General features: G+C 39.2%; 5 protein-coding genes across 7 annotated transcripts in view; all 5 read right to left on the reverse strand.

The window, feature by feature from the left end:
• The window catches only part of LOC117935235, a 5,307-nt gene extending 4,668 nt beyond the window's left edge, over positions 1 to 639 (reverse strand). The window contains exons 1-2 of the mRNA XM_034857371.1: positions 576 to 639; positions 14 to 481 (exon numbers count right to left, since the gene is read on the reverse strand). Coding sequence (XP_034713262.1) covers positions 14 to 481; positions 576 to 630 — 523 coding nt within the window. The 5' untranslated portion in view covers positions 631 to 639. The remainder of the gene's footprint in view (positions 1 to 13; positions 482 to 575) is intronic.
• A 1,866-nt stretch (positions 640 to 2,505) lies between these two features.
• On the reverse strand, positions 2,506 to 4,463 carry LOC117934809 (immunoglobulin kappa light chain-like). Of its 2 annotated transcripts, none has more exons than XM_034856828.1 (5): positions 4,399 to 4,463; positions 3,563 to 4,267; positions 3,198 to 3,323; positions 3,070 to 3,080; positions 2,506 to 2,729 (listed from the first exon to the last, which is right to left on the reverse strand). In XM_034856828.1, the coding sequence occupies exons 1-5, from the start codon at positions 4,451 to 4,453 to the stop codon at positions 2,604 to 2,606; spliced, it is 1,023 nt and encodes a 340-aa protein (XP_034712719.1). In that variant the 5' UTR covers positions 4,454 to 4,463; the 3' UTR covers positions 2,506 to 2,603. The 2 variants fall into 2 exon arrangements, with proteins under 2 accessions (XP_034712719.1, XP_034712718.1); XM_034856827.1 differs by having other exon boundaries at positions 3,070 to 3,113.
• Positions 4,464 to 8,420: 3,957 nt separating this feature from the next.
• Positions 8,421 to 10,120, reverse strand: LOC117934820 (CD276 antigen homolog). The gene is made up of 5 exons (XM_034856841.1): positions 10,057 to 10,120; positions 9,255 to 9,962; positions 8,800 to 8,922; positions 8,675 to 8,718; positions 8,421 to 8,540 (listed from the first exon to the last, which is right to left on the reverse strand). Exons 1-5 carry the CDS (start codon positions 10,109 to 10,111, stop codon positions 8,421 to 8,423), a joined length of 1,050 nt encoding a protein of 349 aa, XP_034712732.1. The 5' UTR covers positions 10,112 to 10,120.
• Positions 10,121 to 12,706: 2,586 nt separating this feature from the next.
• On the reverse strand, positions 12,707 to 14,502 carry LOC117934822 (immunoglobulin kappa light chain-like). Its single transcript, XM_034856843.1, has 5 exons — positions 14,346 to 14,502; positions 13,531 to 14,229; positions 13,083 to 13,205; positions 12,960 to 13,003; positions 12,707 to 12,826 (listed from the first exon to the last, which is right to left on the reverse strand). Exons 1-5 carry the CDS (start codon positions 14,398 to 14,400, stop codon positions 12,707 to 12,709), a joined length of 1,041 nt encoding a protein of 346 aa, XP_034712734.1. The 5' UTR covers positions 14,401 to 14,502.
• A 4,258-nt stretch (positions 14,503 to 18,760) lies between these two features.
• Positions 18,761 to 22,930, reverse strand: part of LOC117934812 (immunoglobulin kappa light chain-like) — an 8,005-nt gene continuing 3,835 nt past the window's right edge. The window contains exons 1-5 of one of the 2 annotated variants that reach the window (XM_034856832.1): positions 20,530 to 20,745; positions 19,701 to 20,399; positions 19,323 to 19,448; positions 19,196 to 19,239; positions 18,761 to 19,075 (exon numbers count right to left, since the gene is read on the reverse strand). In XM_034856832.1, the coding sequence (XP_034712723.1) occupies positions 18,956 to 19,075; positions 19,196 to 19,239; positions 19,323 to 19,448; positions 19,701 to 20,399; positions 20,530 to 20,584 (1,044 nt within the window). In that variant the 5' untranslated portion in view covers positions 20,585 to 20,745 and the 3' untranslated portion in view covers positions 18,761 to 18,955. Of the gene's footprint in view, positions 19,076 to 19,195; positions 19,240 to 19,322; positions 19,449 to 19,700; positions 20,400 to 20,529; positions 20,746 to 22,930 lie in introns of those variants that run through there. The other variant, XM_034856833.1, reaches the window with a different exon arrangement.

The following is a 22,930-nucleotide window of genomic DNA, read 5'->3' on the forward strand; positions in this document are numbered from 1 at the left end:
TGTTCTCCATCACAGGTCCCAGTGTGTACTGTACAGTTGAGAGTCACAGAGCCTCCTGGCTGGATGCTCTCAGACGCTAACTGGTGGACCGTAGCTGGGACCTTCAAACCTGAACCTTCTACACTTACAAAAATGCTTTCTAAAAAATCTATTGTGTATAGAAAATTTATGCAGTAGTAATTAGCAGAGTCTGAAAGGCGTAAATCTTTGATCCTCAAGTGATTGTTTCCATTTTCCATATCCAGTGCGAAGCGTGGATTGTTCTTGAATTCATTGTGAAAAGTCCCATTTACATTATATGTAAAGAAAGTAGAGATGAGCCTTGGTTTCTGTCCCAGAGTTTGCTTAAACCAGTAAAGCCGTGCAGAAACACCTTCACCTTTATAGGAACATTGTAAAGTCAATTTTTCTCCAGTTTTAACTGATACAAATCGTGTCTCTTGACGAACAGTTGGGGAGGATTCCAGACCTGTCGTCTGATCTAAAGTGAAATGAGAGGAGAGCAAACATAGAGTTAATTTAATGTTACAGACAGAAACATCACACATCTAACATAAAATCAAATTATAACTTACCCATTTTCCCCAAGAACAAGCATGTGAGAAAGAGGGCAAACACTGGCGATGTCATCGTGTTGAAGTTGCTGTGTTGAATGTCAGAATATCAATGGTTTCTCCGCTCTTTAGAGACAAGGATGCGTTTGATTGGCTTAACCTGAAGTGACACTGTATAGGAAACATGGTCACATGCTCACAGCCACATAGTGCCAAGTTTGGTTTCTTTGATTCTTAGAAAAGGTTCACATTTTGAGAAATATATAAAGAGTGTAACTTCCTATTGGCTTATCTTTTAGGAAAGGGGAGTCTTGAACTGCTTTTTTACGATGATTGATTCAATTAAAATATATGTAATAAAACCTGTTACTCAGAACGGGAAGTCTCTCTTTAAAATCAGTGTATGGCTTTTGTAATTCAGGATCATGTTTAACTTTTTAAAGCCATACTGTTGGACTAATTAATGGTTATTTAAAGCTCTTAGACACAGCCACCATGCCACAGTTTAGACCTGCAGCAGGTCTTTTAGGTTAACCTGGCCAACAGCTCTGTGCCATCATTTATTTGTTAACATATGCTTATTGAATGGCTATAGTTCTATATTGACCATGGACAGTATTTTGGATCCGCGGACAACCAACTCTTCACTCATTTAACCATCTTCCTTGAGTGGTCTTGTGCTCTGAATGCAAGTCATTAAAATTTGAATCTTTTACTATCTCTGACAGCCGCCTCATGTGATGTCAGTGTGGCAGAATAAATAGAGTAGATAGAGTAGTAATGACTCTATAGTAATAGAGTCATGAATATAAATCCAACCGTGTTATTTGCGCTTGTACTGAGTGATAATCGTTCCATAAACACCTTGTAAAATCCAATTCAAATCTTAAATCAAAATTCGTTCTTACGGTAATATTTAACTGGAGCTGTCTCACCGTCACATTGCCCACTACAGAGAAAAGGAGGCTGAGATGGCTTGACTCCATGAAATACAGGATAGCATTGAAACACCCCAACATTAGATAATGGCAGAACACAGTGTAAAAAACTAAATAGCTTTAATACTATGCATATATTATCAAATGTCAAAGTCTGTAAATACTACCGTTAGGCTCTTGCACAATCGTGACGATGACTGGCTAATATGACAATTAAATTACCCTAAAGCTGCACTCTTAGAGCAATGTACTGAATTGGGTCCAGAAGAGAGAGTCCAAATAGAGGTCGTCACAACTCTGGGGGCAACCGGCTGTTAACAGCTTAGTGTTTTATACAAGTATTATAATCTGCCACTTTATTACTAAGACCTTTTTGGATATAATATAGTTCAGGTTAAATCTTGTCATACCCCTGTAGGTCTGGTATATATCAAAGCTGTCACCGAGTGCTGCAACGCCTGTGTAGTCGGGTTTCCTTACACTGTGCTAAGGCTGAAATTATAATTCAAATTGCAACAATTCCCCAGTATCAGAGTTTTTTTTTTTTTTTTTTACCACAGTCGTCATAATTCGGCACAATGAAAGAACAACTGCCACGGTCATTAACATACTGATTAGTATGACAGCATTCATGAGGTGCTTTGTATGTGTGACTATTAATGGTAAAACAAAAAAAGTGTCTACAGGGCGGGATAAGCGGCTGATGCATGTATGTAACACATTTCTAAGAGCACTTTATTGAATGGTGAAAGTCCCAAGATTGAATATCAATAAAAGAAACATATTGAACAGCATCTAAAAAATACTAAAATAACACAGTATAACAAAATGACATGGGACCACTCTAACCAGGGATTAAACACACATACACACAAAGTTCCAAGGCTAAAAAGTTCCATAAGATTTATTTACTCATTATAGGCACAATATGTATATGGAAATGCACAATACACATTAAAGAACATTAACAACATTAAGAAACAGAGACCAGCAATGAACCTGTCTTTCAAAAAAAAGAATCTGCATCTTAATAAAACTTATCTATCTATCTATATCTAACTCCACATTACACATCGTGAGATTTCACTCACACAATTCACATGAAACATGTTCAGCCTGATTGTTTAACACCGGAGTACACACACTCATCGTTGGTGTTGTTCCTCTGCCGTCTGGGTCTGTTGGGCAGGGTGATACTTAAAGCGGCATAATGAACGTCGTCTGCATCTTGGTAACCCTGGTATAAAATACAAAGAATGTTATGTTGACAAGACAGGTAATTGTAGCGGTATCAGTATATTTTATTGATCCTCTCAGGGAAATTGTTGAGTTACAGTTGCTCCCAGTCAAGTTTGAGATATAAATAAGAGTCAACAAGAGTATAAAGTTAAATAGCTAAAGTGCAGAAAGAGGTCAAATTAAGTTTATGTTGCTATACAATGTACAGTATACAGTATTAGTAGAAAACAGTTTTTTTATAATGTAGATATGGATATATGTACTGTGAGTCTAGTTTTGCCACTCCAAGTGTGTAATACTCTAGACTTTTTCACGGTTAAACAAAACTGTACACACACCTCTGCATTTGCTGTGGAGAGAGGTGGACATCTTGCTTGATTCTCTGGTTGTAAAACACAGAAAACAGAATTTTACTTAAAAGACAATTCTGTAAACTCAAGCTGCCAGATATAAAAAGTGCAGTTACCTGCAGATTGGCAGCTGTTTCTCTTGTTCACCTTGTACAGCGAGAAAGCCAGTACAGCACTCAGGATGGTGGTTAATGTTAAAGTACCGCTCAAGAAATACACCAAGCGAGGAGAGTCCACCTTATCTGTAGAAAGACGGACACTCGAAAAAGATTTTTCAGTAAATTTCCTGTTTGTATCCCAAGTTTGGGCAGTGAGTTATTAACAACAATAAGTCAAGTCAAAATTATTTTGTCCAGAATATGAAAATTACCTGCAAGGGGTTTAAAATCCCAAAGACAAACCCCTCAATTGGCAAACTACTTTCTACTCTTTACTATCCAACAGATAAAATAGCATGTGCTAAAAAAAAAAAGTAACCTACCTTCTAACTCCAGCTTGGTCCCGTCTCCAAACAGAATGTGTCCACATGAGGCAACAGCACAGTAGTAGGTCCCAGCATGAGAAAGATTCAGACTCTTCATCGGCAGGTTGTAGACACAGGTGTGTGTTTGTGTGTTGGGTTTCCTCTCACACTGATCAGTCCTGCCTCCATTGGTGTAAATAAGTCCTGGGTCAGATTCGTCCGACTTCTTGAACCAGTAAACACTGTGTTCTCCATCACAGGTCCCAGTGTGTACTGTACAGTTGAGAGTCACAGAGCCTCCTGGCTGGATGCTCTCAGACGCTGACTGGTGGACCGTAGCTGGGACCTTCAAACCTGAACCTTCTACATTGACTAAGGTTCCCTCCGAAAATGTAACTGATACTGTATAACTTGCACAGTAGTAGTTAGCTGAGTCTGAAACGCTCAAATCTGTAATCTTCAAGTGATTTTGACCTGTTACAATATCCAATGTGAAGCGTGGATTGTTCTTGAATTCATCATGAAATATTCCACTTGATTCATACTTGTAGAAAGTAGAGATGAGCCGTGGTTTCTGTCCCAGAGTTTGCTTATACCAGTAAAACCTTGAAGCAACATCGCCTTCATAGAAACATCTCAAAGTGATGTTCTCCCCAGTTTTAGCTGATACAAAACCCTTCACTTGATGAAGAGATGAGGAGAATTTTGGATCAGAGGTCTGAGCTGTAGTGTTAGGAGAGACAAAGCAAATGCACCTTGTTAACGCGTGAAAAAACATAACGTAATATCAGAACTAATGCCATGAGCAGTGGTTTAACAAATTCAAACTTGCAGTCACAAACGATACAACTCACCGACTTTTCCGAAGAACAAACACGTCAGACAGAAGAGAAATTTTGGAGATGTCATCGTGTTCAAATAGTCGTGCTGAGTGAAAGAATCTGCATACTGTCTCCACTCTTCAGAGACAAGGAGGCATTTGATTGGCAGACCAGATGTGACTCTGTACGTCCTATTTAGGAAACTTGATCACATGCTCACTGCCACTGTAGAAAAACAGGTTTACCATTCATGATGTCTTTGGATACATTCCTAAAGGTATTGATTCATAAATCATAGTGTGGTTGTATGATAATGTTAACAATAATAACACACAGTAGAGCTTAGTCGTCCTCAACATTTGGCAATAAACCAATCATATATTACGACTGGGCATTATTAATTGCCATTTTAATGAATTACATTAACACTTTACACAAGTACAAGTCCAAATTGAACGAATATAGTGCCAATGCACATTAAAAGACGTACATGTATATCAAAATAAACACAGCAAGCTTTTACTCAGATTAGCTGATACAAACCCACTCACTCTTGATGATGAAATGAGGAGAATTTCAGATTATTTTACTGAGCTGGGTTGAAATGAGAGATAAAGCAAATGCACAATTACTTTCATGTGACACATTAATCAGTAATTGAACACATATTTGAACCATATGTGTGAGGAGTGACTATGCTCCATAAAAGTTGGAATTACAAGAACACTCCCACTCATCGGAGTGAGTTATTTGTCTTTGTACCCCTACATACAGTACATACATACATACATACTTTTGCTGTCGTATTTGAAGTAGAATTTCATGTGAGGAACATTATTGTCATTAGAGCACATAAACTGATAAGGACTTCACTGTTGTGGGAGGGATGTTTGAGTGGTCTTTGTCTTTAAGAGCATCTGTAGTATGTGAGAGCGCAAATACTGTTACATCCTGTAGAAAACCACAAAGCCAATTGCACTAAAAAAGAAGAACATGGGGGTAAAGGCCAACATGTTTCAGAGTGACTGGGATGTAGAAAGGCCAAACTGTAACAAATACAGTAGCAAACTTGGACATTGAATACAAATGCTGAAAGTCAATTAAAAACCTTCCTCTGCCATGTTTAGCTAATTATGACGCACATAGCTGGCAGAAATACACTGACCAAAATTATAAACGCAACACTTGCTTTTTTGCCCCCATTTTTATGAGATGAACTGAAAGATCTTAGACTTTTTCTATGTACACAAAAGGCTTATTTCTCTCAAATATTGCTCACAAATCTCTCAAAATCTGTTAGTGAGCACTTCTCCTTTGCCAAAATAGTCCATCCACCTCACACGTGTTGCATATCAAGATGCTGATTAGACAGTATGATTATTGCACAGGTGTGCCGTAGGCTGGCCAAAACACAAGAGGCCAATCTAAAATGTGCAGTTTTACTGTATTTGTAGTAGGGCTGCACGATTATGCCAAAATGATAATCACGATTATTTAGATCAAAACTTTGATCGCAATTATTCTCACGATTATTTGTTGACTTTAACCAAAACAAACTGTATTGTCACATAGGCAAGAGAGACGGCTGTCTCATTATGAACGGGTCCCGCACGGGTCGAATGGCGGATACACGCGGCGTCTGTATCGTCACTGCGCTGCATTTTTATGAACTATGATATTCTCGCAATGGGTCACATCTCTGGCCCAGGTCCAGCAGCCTCCGTCTCACGCTGTTACTCTACCAACAGTTGCATTCAATAACTTCTTCTGTGTTCTTCGCTGTACACTGGAACAAATGCAGGTACAGGTACAAATTAGTTTTGTTCCTCTGCCTTCTCGATCTGTTGGGCAGGGTGATACTTAAAGCAGCATAATGGTCGTTGTCTGCATCTTGGTAACCCTGGTAACAACATCTTTAAAAAAAGAGTAGATCACAAATTATGGCTCCTCACAGAAATTATGTCCACAACACGGTTAATTGTGATGCTATTTTTTTTTTTAAAGTGTACACACCTCTGCACTCGTTGTGGTGGGAGATGGAAATGTTGCGTGGTTCTCTGGTTGTAGAACACAGAAAACATTTTATTTACAAGCAAAGTACCGTGAACACAATCTGCCAGATAGAAAAAGGACCAATTACCTGCAGTTTGGCAGCACTTTCTTTTGTTCACCTTGTAGAGTAAGAAAGCCAGTAAAACACTCAGGATGGTGGTGAAAGCCAAAGCTGAACTCAAGAAATACACTAAAAAAGGAGAGTCCACCTCATCTGGAGAGAGACAGAGACCTTCAGTATAGTTCCTCTTTTTATCCCACGTTCGGTTAGTAAGTTACAATGACCGGTCAAGTCAATGTTATGCATATGGCCCAAATCTGAAATATGCCTTAAAGGGTTTTAAAATCTCTACAACATACTACATAATTTGCACCGTTTCCATGTAGGTACATAGTCACTAATATGGTCATAACCACTACAGTGCTTAATTACCTGTATACGAGGACATAGCTACACCACCGCCGCGCCGTGGATTGTTGTCAGGATGATTATTACGGAAGCTTGGTTGAACACACTAACCGGACGGCAGCCAGCAGCTAGTAGCTAGCAGCTACAAGCTAGCAGCTACCGGCAACATCGAGACAGGGACCAGGATAGGTGAATTTAAACAATGTCTGAGTTGAAAACGCTTCTTGTTGTCACTGTTCATGTTGCACAGACATTTTGTTTGCTTTTTATGTCTGTTAAGAGGCACAAAGGCTATTTAAAACTTGCCCTGACAACTACTGTTTTACCCCAGTGGAAGCTCATACATGTTGCTGCAGCTACTCCGTGTTGCATGCTCTGATTCGGGTTGGGGTTTTTTCAATCGAAAATAGACGCATATTTATGGCGATTAAGATTATCGAAAAAAAATGACTGGAATTCTTCTTTAATGCTTTGTTAGACAAACACTAAGGCTGTCTTCCGGCATGGGCTGCCACCTGCTGTGATGGTTTACACTGATGTTAAGTTGTGAAGCAGGTAAGGCAGAAATGTGATAAATGCATCATTCAGAGGACATATCATTCCATTATGTTCATTGAGTTTTCTGTTTCTATTTTTAACTATTGAAGCAGTCTGCAGTCCAATTTAATTATATCTTATAGTTACAGCAGTTCAAAATGGTTAAAAATTCCCTATACTAAGATTTCACTTTGTATCTATTGTTGTCAGTACTATTCAAACTAAACAGTACCTGTTTCAAGGCATTGAAGTGGTCTACAGTCCATTAAAATATATTTATGATGACTGTATTGTGCACTCATCCCAACAGTTACAGTATCAAATCCTACTGCAGGTTGGTACTGTGTAGTATTGCGTAGCTTTTTATTGTTTTCCTTCTGTCTGTGTGGTACGACATTATGTATGTTGGGACTGTTGACAGTGTGTCTACCATGTGTGTACGGTGACTTTAAATGGGTTTACTGTGCATGTTTTATTGTGTTTGTTCATTTCTATGATTAGAAAGTCATCAGTGCAGACACGGGTTGAACAATACTGGATGCATAACCGTCCGTTGTCTGCTAGACAGAACTCATTCAAACCCAAATCAGGAACGTTGTAAATGTCATGTTTGACACACATGGTGCCAACAGCCACTCCTGTATGAAGAAACTGTTGGATCAAACATGCACACACAAACTCAGTGATCCAACTTTTAATTGTTTATTTGATCATTAACGTCATATTTCACATACACACACAGATCCTTTGGTTAAAAAAAAAAAGAAATATGCAAATGACTTGTACTGCATCTATTCATCTGAGCATCTAAATATGCTGACTAAGTCATAACAACGTGTATTCATAAGTACTTAAAATACATTTTAATATACATCGTTTGTTTGCCACACAGACAACAAAGAGTATTCTAAATTTGCAAATGAGTAAAGAACAGAGTGATTTAAGTTTGTCTGCAGATCATGAAGAACCTATAAAAGCAAAAATATTTATGACAACTACAGAGAGGCACTAAGAAAATCCTGTCTTACACCAAAGTACAAATGTAATAAGTCCAGTTCTACTGCTTTACGCTGTAGTACACACATTCAGTCCAGGTGGAATCCCTCTGTCCTCTTGATCCGATGGACAGGTCGGCACTTAAAGCAGCATAATAAAGGTTTTCAGCGTGTCGGTAACCCTGGTAACAAAATATGTATTAGATGACCATTATTTTGTCTTTGACCAAACTGAAAACATGCAAATAATGATGCATTGAGCAACAAAAAAGTTACTTAACGGTAGTTTAGCAGTTCATTTGTAGTTTTTATTCACCTTTGCGTTTGCTGGTCGGGGAGCTGGACATTTGACTTCAGACTCTGGTTGTGAAACAGAAAAAAAAATTGTTTTTATTGAAAAGCCAAATTCTTAGATTACAAGTCATACAAACTAGCAGTTACCATTAGATTGGCGGCTGTGTCCCTTGTTCATCATGCACACTGTGAGAGACAGTAAAACACTCAGGATGGTGGTGAATGTTGTAGTTCCACTCAAGAAATACACCAAGACAGAGACCACCTCATCTGTAGAGAGACGGACATCAGAGACAGATCTTTCAGCAGGATTTCTAATCTTATCCTAAAATTATGTAAAAAAAGTCCTCATGAGTATGCATGTAAAAGAAAATCAATTCACTCATGATTTTTAAAGTTTATTATTTTCACTAGAATCACATTTCTTTTCTACCAATGATTGACCTTATTATTTTCTATATATATGGTACCACCAATTTGGTCAACGTCACATTTGTTAACAGCAAAACCAAAAGAATTGAATCAGGACAAAGGTACATCGTCCCAGCCCTACTAATGAGTACCCATGAGAAGCAACAACCTCGGCTTGAAGAGTCCCTTACCTTCTAACTCCAGCTGGGTTCCGTCTCCAAACAGAATGTGTCCACATGAGGCAACAGCACAGTAGTAGGTCCCAGCATGAGAAAGACTCAGACTCTTCATCGGCAGCTTGTAGACACAGGTGTGTGTTTGTGTGTTGGGTTTCCTCTCACACTGATCAGTCCTGTCTCCATGGGTGTAAATAAGTCCTGGCTGAGATTCTTCTGACTTCTTGAACCAGTAAACACTGTGTTCTCCATCACAGGTCCCAGTGTGTACTGTACAGGTGAGAGTCACAGAGCCTCCTGGCTGGATGCTCTCAGACGCTGACTGGTGGACCGTAGCTGGGACCTTCAAACCTGAACCTTCTACACTTACAAAAAGGCTCTCTGAAAAGTCTAATGTGTATAGAAAATTAATGCAGTAGTAAGTAGCCGAGTCTGAAAGGCGTAAATCTTTGATTGTCAAGTGATGTTTTCCATTTTCTATATCCAATGTGAAGCGTGGATTGTTCTTGAATTCATTGTGAAAAGTCTTTTTTACATTATATTTAAAGAAAGAAGAAATGAGCTTTGGTTTCTGTCCTAGAGTTTGCTTAAACCAGTAAAGCCGTGCAGCAACACCTTCACCTTTATAGGAACATTGTAAAGTCAATTCTTCTCCAGTTTCAACTGATACAAATCGTGTCTCTTGACGAACAGTTGGGGAGGAATCCAGACCTGCAGTCTGATCTAAAGTGAAATGAGAGAAGAGCAAACATAGAGTTAATTTAATGTGACAGACAGAAACATCACACATCTAAAATAAAATAAAATTACATCTTACCCATTTTCCCCAAGAACAAGCATGTGAGTAAGAGAGCAAACACTGGCGATGTCATCGTGTTGAAGTTGCTGTGTTGAATGACCGAATATCAATGGTTTCTCCGCTCTTTAGAGACAAGGATGCGTTTGATTGGCTAAATCTGAAGTGACACTGTATAGGAAACATGGTCACATGCTCACAGCCACATAGTGCCAAGTTTGGTTTCTTTGATTCTTAGAAAAGGTTCACATTTTGAGAAATATATAAAGAGCTTGGCTTATCTTTTAGGAAAGGGGAGTCTTGAGCTGCTTTTTGATGATTGATTCAGTTCAAATATATGTAATAAAGCCTGTTATTCAGAATGGGAAGTCTCTCTTTAGAATCAGTGTGTAGCTCTTGTAATTCAGGATCATAAGTAACCTTTCAAAGTCACAAATGCTCACAGTAACCTATGATGTCAAGCTTGGTTTCCAAAAAAAGATTCAAATCATCAAATATCAGCAGGTCTTTTTGAGTAAACTGGAAACAACTCTGTTGCATTATTCATTCATTAACATATGCAATCATCGGCTTAAATTCCACCTCTAAAACAACAATTGTAATTCAATAATTTTACTAATCAACCAAATATATTGTCCACTAATATGTTGTTTATTCCTAAGTACAGCCACTTGAAATGTTACTGAAGAGCCAGGAAAACATCAGTGGAAATACAGAGTCACTTGACAGCTTAAACTTCCACAGCTGGAGCCTTAAAAAGACAATATAACCTAATATGAGCCAACAAAATGGCTCTGAAAAAAACAATGGTTTAAAGGAGGAATTCTGCCATTTTTTTACGTTAGTCATGGTCGTCACTAATATGCGTGTACTTTTGATTGTAAAAACCCCCGACCCGAATCAGTGCAGTCAACACGGAGTAACTGCAGCCACATGTACGAGCTTCCACTGAGGTAAAGCGGCAGTTGTCAGGGCAAGTTTTAGAATGCCTTTGTGCCTCATAACAGACATAAAATGCAATTAAAATGTCTTTGCAACATGAACAGGGCCCTCAAGTGACAACAAAATGCGTTTTCAACTCAGACATTGTTTAAATTCACCTACCCTGGTCCCTGTCTCGATAGCTCCCATCTGCCGTGCAGTAAGTGCGTTCAGCCCGGCTTCTGTGATAATCATCGTAACAACAATCCACGGAGCGGCAGTGGTGTAGCTATGTCCTCCACAGGACAGGTCTTGGCTTTGCAACAAAAGTTTAAAATGTATTCCCCTCATAAATAGGTAATTGAGCACTGATTACGTACCTACATGGAAACGGGGCAAATGACGTATGTGGCTTGCACAGTAATAGCGTTAGAGAAGGTAACTTTAGTCTCGCACTGAAGTCCTGTTGCAACGGGAAAAGGGAAACAGCGTGCAGATCGTGCCAAGCTATTTTTTTTTAGGAGGAAATAAACTTCAAGACTTGACATGACCTTTCCTCTGGAGGACATAGACACACCAACGCCGCTCCGTGGATTGTTGTCGGGATGATTATTACAGAAGCCTGGCTGGACACACTAACTGGACGGCAGCTAGTAGCTAGCAGCTACAAGCTACCAGAAACATCGAGACAGGGACCAAGATAGGTGAATTTAAACAAGGTCTGAGTTGGTAAACACTTCTTGCCCTACATACATTATTTGTGTCTTATAGTTACAGCAGTTCAAATTGTTAAAAATGCCCTATAATAAGATTCAGTCACTTTGTATCTATCTATCTATCTATGTTGTCAGTAATATTCCAACTAAACTGTGCCTGTTTCAAGGCATTGAAGTAGTCTACGGTCCATTAAAATATATTTATGATGCCTGTATTGTGCACTCATCCTAACAGTAAGAAAATTAAATCCTATTGCAGGTTGGTGCTGTGTTGTTTGCACAGCAACCAATACTAGTTTATTGGTTTCCTTCTGTCTGTGTGATACGACATCACACACATGTATGTTGGGACTGTTGACAGTGTGTCTACCATGTGTGTACGGTGACTTTAAATGGGTTTACTGTGCATGTTTTTATCATGTTTGTTCATTTCTATGATTAGAAAGTCATCAGTGCAGACACAGGTATAACAATACTGGATGCATAACCGTCCGTTGTCTGCTAGACAGAACTCATTCAAACCCAAATCAGGAACGTTGTAAATGTCATGTTTGACACACATGGTGCCAACAGCCACTCCTGTATGAAGAAACTGTAGGTTCAAACATGCACACACAAACTCAGTGCTCCAACTTTTAATTGTTTATTTGATCATTAACGCCATAGTTCACACAAACACACATATCCTTTGGTTAAGAAATATTAGGGTAAGCGAAAAGAAATGAAACATGCAAGTGACTTGTACTGCATCTATTCATCTGAGGATCTAACTATGCTGGGTAAATCACTGAAAACATGTATTCATAAGTACTTAAAATATATTGTGACATGCATGGTTAGCCACACAGACAACACAGAGTATTCTGAATATGCACATAAGTAAAGAACAGAGTGATTTAATTTTATCTGCAGACCACAAAGAACCTATTAAAGCAAAATTATTTCAGACTTTGATATACATCTTTTATTACACCTCCAGAGAGGCACTAAGAAAATCCTGTCTTACTCAAAGTACAAATGTAATAAGTCCAGTTCTACTGCTTTACGCTGTAGTACACACATTCAGTGCAGGTGGGATCCCTCTGTCCTCTTGATCCGATCGACAGGTCGGCACTTAAAGCAGCATAATAAAGGTTTTCAGCGTGCTGGTAACCCTGGTAACAAAATATATGTTAGATGACCATTATTTTGTCTTTGACAAAAATGAAAACGTGCAAATAATGATCGATTGAGCAATAAAAAGTGTCTTAACGGTAGTTTAGCAGTTGATTTATAGTTTTTATTCACCTTTGCGTTCAATGTTCGGGGAGCTGGAGATTTGACTTCAGACTCTGGTTGTGAAACAGAAAAAAAACTCTTTTATTTAAAAGCCAAATTCTTAGATTACAAGTCATACAAACTAGCAGTTACCATTAGATTGGCGGTTGTGTCCCTTGTTCATTATGCACACTGTGAGAGCCAGTAAAACACTCAGGATGGTGGTGAATGTTGTAGTTCCACTCAAGAAATACACCAAGACAGAAACCGCCTCATCTGTAGAGAGACGGACATCAGAGACAGATCTTTCAGCAGGATTTCTATTCTAATCCTAAAAGTATGTAAAAAGTCCTCATGAGTATGCATGTAAAAGAAAATCAATTCACTCTTGTGCGATGATTTTTAAAGTTCATTATTTTTCCTAGAATCAAATTTTTTTTCACCTTATTATTTTCTATATATATGGTACCACCAATTTGGACAACGTCACATTTGTTAACAGCAAAACCAAAAGAATTGAATCAGGTCAAAGGCACATCGTCCCAGCCCTACTAATGAGTACCCATGAGAAGAAACAACCTTGGCTAGAAAAGTTGCTTACCTTCTAACTCCAGCTTGGTCCCGTCTCCAAACAGAATGTGTCCACATGAGGCAACAGCACAGTAGTAGGTCCCAGCATGAGAAAGATTCAGACTCTTCATCGGCAGGTTGTAGACACAGGTGTGTGTTTGTGTGTTGGGTTGTCTCTCACACTGATCAGTCCTGCCTCCATGGGTGTAAATGAGTCCTGGCTGAGATTCTTCTGACTTCTTGAACCAGTAAACACTGTGTTCTCCATCACAGGTCCCAGTGTGTACTATACAGTTGAGAGTCACAGAGCCTCCTGGCTGGATGCTCTCAGACGCTGACTGGTGGACCGTAGCTGGGACCTTCAAACCTGAACCTTCTACATTGACTAAGGTTCCCTCCGAAAATGTAATAAATACTGTATAACTTGCACAGTAGTAGGTAGCTGAGTCTGAAACGCTTAAATGTGTGATATTCAAGTGACTTTGACCTGTTTCAGTATACAATGTGAAGCGTGGATTGTTCTTGAATTCATCATAAAATATTCCATTTATTCCATAGAAAGTAGAGATGAGCCGTGGTTTTTGTCCCAGAGTTTGCTTATACCAGTAAACCCTTGAAGAAACACCGCCTTCATAGAAACATCTCAAAGTGATGTTCTCCCCAGTTTTAGCTGATAAAAAACCCTTCACTTGATGAAGAGATGAGGATAACTTTGGATCAGTCGTCTGAGCTGTAGTGATAGGAGAGACAAAGCAAATGCACCATATTAACACGTGAAAAACATAACGTAATATCAGAACTAATATCATGAGTAGTAAACTTGCAGTCAAAAAAGATACAACTCACCGACTTTTCCGAAGAACAAACACGTCAGACAGAAGAGAAATTTTGGAGATGTCATCGTGTTCAAATAGTCGTGCTGAATGAAAGAATCTGCATTCTGTCTCCACTCTTCAGAGACAAGGAGGCATTTGATTGGCAGACCAGAAGTGACTCTGTACGTCCTATTTAGGAAACTTGATCACATGCTCACTGCCACTGTAGAAAAACAGGTTTACCATTCATGATGTCTTTGGATACATTCCTAAAGGTATTGATTTATAAATCATAGTGTGGTTTTATGATAATGTTAACAATAATAACACACAGTAGACCTTAGTCGTCCTCAACATTTGGCAATAAACCAATCATATATTACAACTGGGCATTATTAATTGCTATTTTAATAAATTCCATTAACACTTTACACAAGTACAAGCGCAAATTGAACAAATATAGTCTAAATGCACATTCAAAGACGTGCATGTATATCAAAATAAACACAGCAAGCTGTTAGTCACATTAGCTGATACAAACCCACTCACTCTTGATGATGAAATGAGGAGAATTTCAGATTATTTTACTGAGCTGGGTTGAAATAAGAGATAAAGCAAATGCACAATTACTTTCATGTGACATATAAATCAGTAATTGAACACACACATGAACCATGTGTGTGGGGAGTGACTATACTCCATAAAAGTTGGAATTACAACACTCCCACTCTATCAAGTGAGTTAATTGTTTTTTTACCCCTACATACATGCTTATGTACATACATACATGCATACAGTGCCTACATACATTCAAACATACTTTTGCCGTTGTATTTGAAGTAGAATTTCATGTGAGGAACATTATTGTCATTAGAGCACATAAGCTGATAAGGACTTCACTGTTGTGGGAGGGATGTTTGAGTGGTCTTTGTCTTTAAGAGCATCTATAGCATGTGAGAGTGCAAATACTGTGTGACATCCTGTAGAAAACCACAAAGCCAATTGCACTAAAAGATACAAAAAAAAAGATCATGGGGTAAAGCCCAACATGTTTCAGAGTGACTGGGATGTAGAAAGGCCAAACTGTAACAAATACAGTAGCAAACTTTGACATTGAATACAAATGCTGAAAGTCAATTGAAAACCTTCCTGTGCCATGTTTAGCTAATTATGACGCACGTAGCTGGCAGAAATACACTGACCAAAATTATAAACGCAACACTTGTGTTTTTGCCCCCATTTTTATGAAATGAACTGAAAGATCTAAGACTTTTTTTATGTACACAAAAGGTTTATTTCTCTCAAATATTGCTCACATATCTCTCAAAATCTGTTAGTGAGCATTTCTCCTTTGCCAAAATAATCCATCCACCTCACACGTGTTGCATATCAAGATGCTGATTAGACAGCATGATTATTGCACAGGTGTGGCGTAGGCTGGCCACAATAAAAGGCCACTCTAAAAAATTTTTAAACTCTAAAAGTTTTACTGTTTTGTAGGAAATCCACGAGTGGTCTGAAAACCAGTCAGTATGTTGTGTGACCACAGTTTCATGGTGTTTTAAGCCCCCAATCATCTCCTTCCAGGCAGTGCTGCGACCGTCAACTTCAAGGCACCTAACCTTAACCCTAACCCTAACAATAACCCTAATCCTCGTGCCTTCGAGGCAGTGCTGCCTGGACGGAGACGTTGGGGGCTTACAACACCAATAAACTGCAGCACCATTTTCCTCACGCAGTGCAACTCAGCTCCTTTGCATAGAGTTGATCAGGTTGTTGATGGTAGCCTGTGGAATGCTGGTCCGCTCCTCTTCAATGGCTGTGCAAACATGCTGGATATTGGCAGGACCTTAAACACGCCGATCCAGAGCATCCCAAACATGATCAATGGGTGACATGTTCAGTGAGTATGCTGGGAACTGAGATCTTTTTAGCTTCCTGGAATTGTGTACAGATCCTTGCAACAAGGGGCCGTACTCATGCTGCATCATGAGGTGATGGTCGTGAATGAATGGCACAACAGTGGGCCTCAAGATGTTGTCACGGTATATCTGTGCAGTCAAAATTCCATCACAAAAATGCACCTGTGTTCATTGTTCTTTACATACGACTGCCCCTACCATAACCCCACCGCCACTATGGGCCACTCAATCAGCAAACCTCTCACCCACACAACTCCATACACGCTGTCTGCCATCTGCCCTGTACCCTGTAAACCTCTCCAACGTGCCAGACGCCATCGAATGTGAGCATTTGCACACAAAGTCGATTAAGACGACAAACGGCATTCAGGTTGAGACCCCGTTGAGGACAACCAGCATGCAGATTTGCTTCCCTGAGATACTTTTTGACAATTTGTACAGAAATTCTTTGGTTATGTATCCATTGTTGCAGCAGCTGTCTGGGTGTCTGGTCTCAGATGATCTTGGAGGTGAAGATGCTGGCTGTAGAGTTCCTGGGCTTCTGTGTTTACACGTGGTCTGCGGATGCAAGTCCGGTTGGATGCACTGCCAAATTCTCTGAAACGCCTTTGGGAGACGGCTTATGGTAGAGAAATGAACATTCGTTTCACAGGCAACAGCTCTTGAGGACATTCAGTCAGCATGCCTATGACACGCTCCCTCAAAACTTGCAACATCTGTTGAATTGTGCTGTGTGATAAAACTGCACAATAGAGTGGCCTTTTGTTGTGGCCAGCCTAAGGCACACCTGTGCAATATGCATGTTGTCCAATCTTTATATGCCACACCTGTGAGGTGGATGGATTTTCTCGGCAAAGAAGAAGTGCTCACTAACAGATTTAGACAGATTTGTGATCAATATTTCAGAGAAATAAGCCTTTTGTGTTTATAGAAAAAGTCTTAGATCTTTCAGTTCAGCTCATGAAAAATGTAATGACATTTTTAATTTTGAATACCTTTTATTAGTCCCGTAAGGGGAAATTACAATGTTTACCCTCTTTTGTTAATACACACATTACAACAGGCCTGCATTACACACACATGCTCAGGTCCTTTACATGCACTAAATGGAGAGATGTCAGAGTGGGGGGGCTGCCCCATGAAAGGCGTGCCGAGCAGTTGGGGGTTCGGGGCCTTGCTCAAGAGCACCTTGGCAGTGCCCAGTTAAAAAAATTAAATTTAAAATGGAGGCAAAAACTAAAGTTTTGTGTTTTTTAATTTTGTTCAGTGTATTATCGAAAATGGGAAAGAATCTGACCAACTCCACTACGTGTTGACATACAAAATCTGACAAACTAAGGCAACAAAAACATCTTTAATGAAATTTAATGAATCCTTGATGGGTTTTGACAGCAAACAAGTCTGAGTATAATTAGCATTTATGGATTGTGAAAGTTGTCATGAAAAAACACTGTTGTGCCCTCAGTCTCTATTGCTATGGGCCAAGGTCTCAGTGATAATGCAGCAGTGAAAGGGACAAATTGATTTTAGCCATGCTAGCAGTCTGGCTCTCAGGATGTGGCAGTCAGTTTTTCTTTCATTTGGGCGATTCACCATGTTGGTTCAGACTTGGATGAATTGCATTTTAATTTTCAGCAGATATTCATGGTTGCTAGAGGATACATCCTACTACTACATGTTTCTGTGTTGTCACTAAGCGATTGCCATTTGGGGTTCAGAGGGAAATATGGATTGCTCTACATTTAGCTACATATATAACAGTTTACTAGAGGATACATACAAGTCAAACGTTTTCACTTATCCTGTGAAATATTTCAATATTTTCATAATAGATTAGCACATACTTGTGGACAGATCTTCATGTTTTCCAGACTCTGTAGGACTTTGGTGATCACCTGACCTTTCCTCTAGTGCCATGGTCAGGTTGCAATTTTTCCTTCATGATAATTAAAAATACTTGAAAAAAAATGGGATGAATTTCCATGAAATAGGCCAAAGACATTAATGTCCACCTCTGGATGATTCCTACCAACTTTGGCTATTTACTGACTTTTCCTCAAGGACTACCATTACTTTCTATTTTTACACTATTTAGATATCTCCATAACCATTTGAGGAATTCAAATTTGGTTATCCTGCCTTTTCATTTATCACCATCACCAATCCAAAACATTCATTAATGCATGACAAAGCCAAAGTAACTTCACCGTACTGAACAGAAGCACACAAACATTGTTAGTTTTCCTTCAATGGATTTGATTGATTTATTCTTATTTAACCCAAGATGTTTATGGAAATGCACAATACACATAATTAGGTCAAAATAATTAAGGATAAATTACAAATAATGCCACTTATTGGTAAATCAATCCGAGCCCTTATAGCCAAAGACCAGGTTGTTTTACAGCATCAATCAATCCAGCTTTCTGAATGAACTTACATTCAACTTCTTTGTTTTATGAGTTATTCACTAAAATGTCCACTGCAAATCAACAGGAGTGATGGAGAAGGTCCACATAGTCTCATAGAACAACATATATCATTCTCTTTTCAGAAATGACTCTGTCCATTCTTATCAGTCTTCTCTTCACTACCTACATCCTGGACCAATGAAAGATACAGATATTTATCTAAGAATCTATAGCTATGTATGTACATAATCAAGGAGATTATAAGAAGAATCTGCCATCATACTCAGAACGTAGAATAATATCCAGTTCTACTGCTTGACACTGGAGTACACACATTCATCGTTAGTTTTGTTCCTCTGTCGTCTCGATCTGTTGGGCAGGGTGATACTTAAAGCGGCATAATGGACGTTGTCTGCATCTTGGTAACCCTGGTTACAACATATTAAAAAAAGAGTAGATTATGGTTCATCACAGAAATTATGTCCACAACACTGTTAATTGTCATGATTTTTTTTTTTTTTTAAATATTAATAAGAACGTTTACACACCTCTGCACTCGTTGTGGTGGGAGATGGAAATGTTGCGTGGTTCTCTGGTTGTAGAACACAGAAAACATTTTATTTACAAGAAAAATACCGTGAACATAATCTGCCAGATAGAAAAAGGACCAATTACCTGCAGTTTGGCAGCGGTGTCTTTTCTTCACCTTGTAGAGTAAGAAAGCCAGTAAAACACTCAGTATGGTGGTGAAAGCCAAAGCTGAACTCAAGAAATACACTAAAAAAGGAGAGTCCACCTCATCTGGAGAGAGACAGAGACCTTCAGTATAGTTCCACTTTTTATCTCACGTTCGGTTAGTAAGTTACAATGACCGGTCAAGTCAATGTCATGCATATAGCCCAAATCTGAAATATGCCTTAAAGGGTTTTATAATCTCTACAACATACTACACCCTACTCACAGCCTTGATTCGGAGAAACAAAACCTATAATGACAAAATTACTTTCCTCTTGTTACTACCCATCAGATAGCATACGCTACAAAGTCCCTTACCTTCTAACTCCAGCTTGGTCCCGTCTCCAAACAGAATGTGTCCACATGAGGTAACAGCACAGTAGTAGGTCCCAGCATGAGAAAGATTCAGACTCTTCATCGGCAGCTTGTAGACACAGGTGTGTGTTCGTGTGTTGGGTTTCCTCTCACACTGATCAGTCCTGCCTCCATGGGTGTAAATGAGTCCTGGCTGAGATTCTTCCGACTTCTTGAACCAGTAAACACTGTGTTCTCCATCACAGGTCCCAGTGTGTACTGTACAGTTGAGAGTCACAGAGCCTCCTGGCTGGATGCTCTCAGACGCTGACTGGTGGACCGTAGCTGGGACCTTCAAACCTGAACCTTCTACATTGACTAAGGTTCCCTCCGAAAATGTAATAAATACTGTATAACTTGCACAGTAGTAGGTAGCTGAGTCTGAAACGCTCAAATGTGTGATATTCAAGTGACTTTGACCTGTTTCAGTATACAATGTGAAGCGTGGATTGTTCTTGAATTCTTCATAAAATATTCCATTTATTCCATAGAAAGTAGAGATGAGCCGTGGTTTCTGTCCCAGAGTTTGCTTATACCAGTAAACCCTTGAAGAAACACCGCCTTCATAGAAACATCTCAAAGTGATGTTCTCCCCAGTTTTAGCCGATACAAAACCCTTCTCTTGATGAAGAGATGAGGATAACTTTGGATCAGTCGTCTGAGCTGCAGTGATAAGAGAGACAAAGCAAATGCACCATATTAAAACGTGAAAAACATAACGTAATATCAGAACTAATATCATGAGTAGTGGTTTAATAAATTCAAACTTGCAGTCAAAAAAGATACAACTCACCAACTTTTCCGATTAACAAACACGTCAGAAAGAAGAGAAATTTTGGAGATGTCATTGTGTTCAAATAGTCGTGCTGAATGAAAGAATCTGCATACTGTCTCCACTCTTCAGAGACAAGGAGGCATTTGATTGGCCAACCAGAAGTGACTCTGTACGTCCTATTTAGGAAACTTGATCACATGCTCACTGCCACTGTAGAAAAACAGGTTTACCATTCATGATGTCTTTGGATACATTCCTAAAGGTATTGATTTATAAATCATAGTGTGGTTTTATGATAATGTTAACACTAATAACACACAGTAGAGCTTAGCTGTCAACATTTGGCAATAAACAAATCACATATTACAACTGGGCATTATTAATTGCATTAACACTTTACACAAAGTCAAGTGCAAATTTAACAAATATTGTGCAAATGCACATTAAAAGACGTGCATATATATCCACATATCAATAGAAACACAGCAAGCTTTTACTCACATTGCCTGATACAAACCCACTCACTCTTGATGATGAAATGAGGAGAATTTCAGATTATTTTACTGAGCAGGTGTGAAATGCAAATGCACAATTACTTTCATCAGTCAGTAATTGAACACATATTTGAACCATGTGTGCGAGGAGTGACTATAGTCCATAAAAGTTGGAATTACAAGAACACTCCCACTCATCGGAGAAAAACATGTGTTTGCAGAGTAACGGGATTGTCCAGACTTTAACGAGGCAGAGGGGAGAGCTGTTACACAGTCTGGAGAAGCAGGTAGGTGCTTAATCAATACATTTTATTTGTTTTTTTACATATATACTTCACATACTTATACATACATACAGGCATACTTTCTTTTTCCTGTTGTATTTGAAGTAAAATTTCAAGTAAGCATCATTATTGGCATTAGAGCACGTTAGCTGATTAGGACTGCACTGTTGTGGGAGGGATGTTTGAGTGGTCTTTGTCTTTTAGAGCATCTATAATATGTGAGAGTGCAAATATTATGTGAGAGTGGTTTTCTCTGAGAGTGCAGAGAAAACCACAAAGCCAATTGCACTAAAAAAAGATTTAAAAAAAACAAAAAACATGGGCCAACATGTTTCAGAGTGAGTGGGATGTAGAAAAGCCAAACTGTAACAAATACATAAATATATACTTTACAAGGCATAATGAAGAAAACTTGGACATTGAATACAAATGTTGAAAGTCAATTGAAATTCCTGTGCCATGTTTAACAAATTATGATGCATGTAGCTGGCAAAAATACACTGACCAAAATTATAAACGCAACACTTTTTTGCCCCCATTTTTATGAAATGAACTGAAAGATCTTAGACTTTTTCTACAAAAGGCTTATTTCTCTCAAATATTGCTCACATATCTCTTAAAAATCTGTTAGTGAGCACTTCTCCTTTGCCAAAATAATCCATCCACCACACAGGTGTGGCATATCAAGATGCTCATTAGACAGCAGGTTTATTGCACAGGTGTGGCGTAGGCTGGCCACAATAAAAGGCCACTCTAAAATGTGCAGATTTACTGTATTTGTAGGGATCCACGCGCATCGGAAAACCAGTTGGTGTGCTATATGACTACTGTTTCATGGTGTTTTAAGCCCCAAATCGTCTCCTTCCAGGCAGTGCTGCAACCGTCAACTTCAAGGCACCTAACCCTAATGTTAACCCTAATCCTAGTGCCTTTCAGGCAGTGCTGCGTGGACGGAGACGTTGGGGGCTTACAACACCAATTAACTGTGAGCACCATTTTCCTCAAGCAGTACAACTCAGCTCCTTCGCATGGAGTTGATCAGGTTGTTGACTCTGACCTGAGGAACACTGTTCCGCTCCTCTTCAATTCTTCAATATTGGCAGGACCTTAAACACGCCGATCCAAAGCATACCGAACATGATCAATGGGTGACATGTCCAGTTAGTATGCTGGCCATGCAAGAACTGAGATCTTTTTAGCTTTCCAGGAATTGTGTACATTATCATGCTGCATCATGAGGTGATTGTCGTAAATGAATGGCACAACAGTGGGCCTCAGAATGTCATCACGGTATCTCTGTGCATTCAAAATATCATCAATAAAATGCACCCGTGTTCATTATCTTTAACATACGCCTGCCCATACCATAACCCCACCGCCACCATGGGCCACACAGTCCACAACGTTCACATCAGCCTACCGCTCACCCACAGGATGCCATACATGCTGTCTGCCATCTGCCCTGTACTGTGTTAACCTCCAAAGTGCCAAACGCCATCGAATGAGAGCATTTGCACACTCAAAGTTGGTTACGCCGACGAACGGCAGTCAGGTTGAGACCCTGATAATAATAATAATAAATTGAATTTGTATAGCGCTTTTCCCGAGCTCAAAGCCGCTTAACAGAGTAGGGACAGTTAT

The sequence above is a fragment of the Etheostoma cragini genome, chromosome 19 (genome assembly GCF_013103735.1).
Source record: "Etheostoma cragini isolate CJK2018 chromosome 19, CSU_Ecrag_1.0, whole genome shotgun sequence".
NCBI classification, from domain to species: Eukaryota; Metazoa; Chordata; class Actinopteri; order Perciformes; family Percidae; genus Etheostoma; species Etheostoma cragini.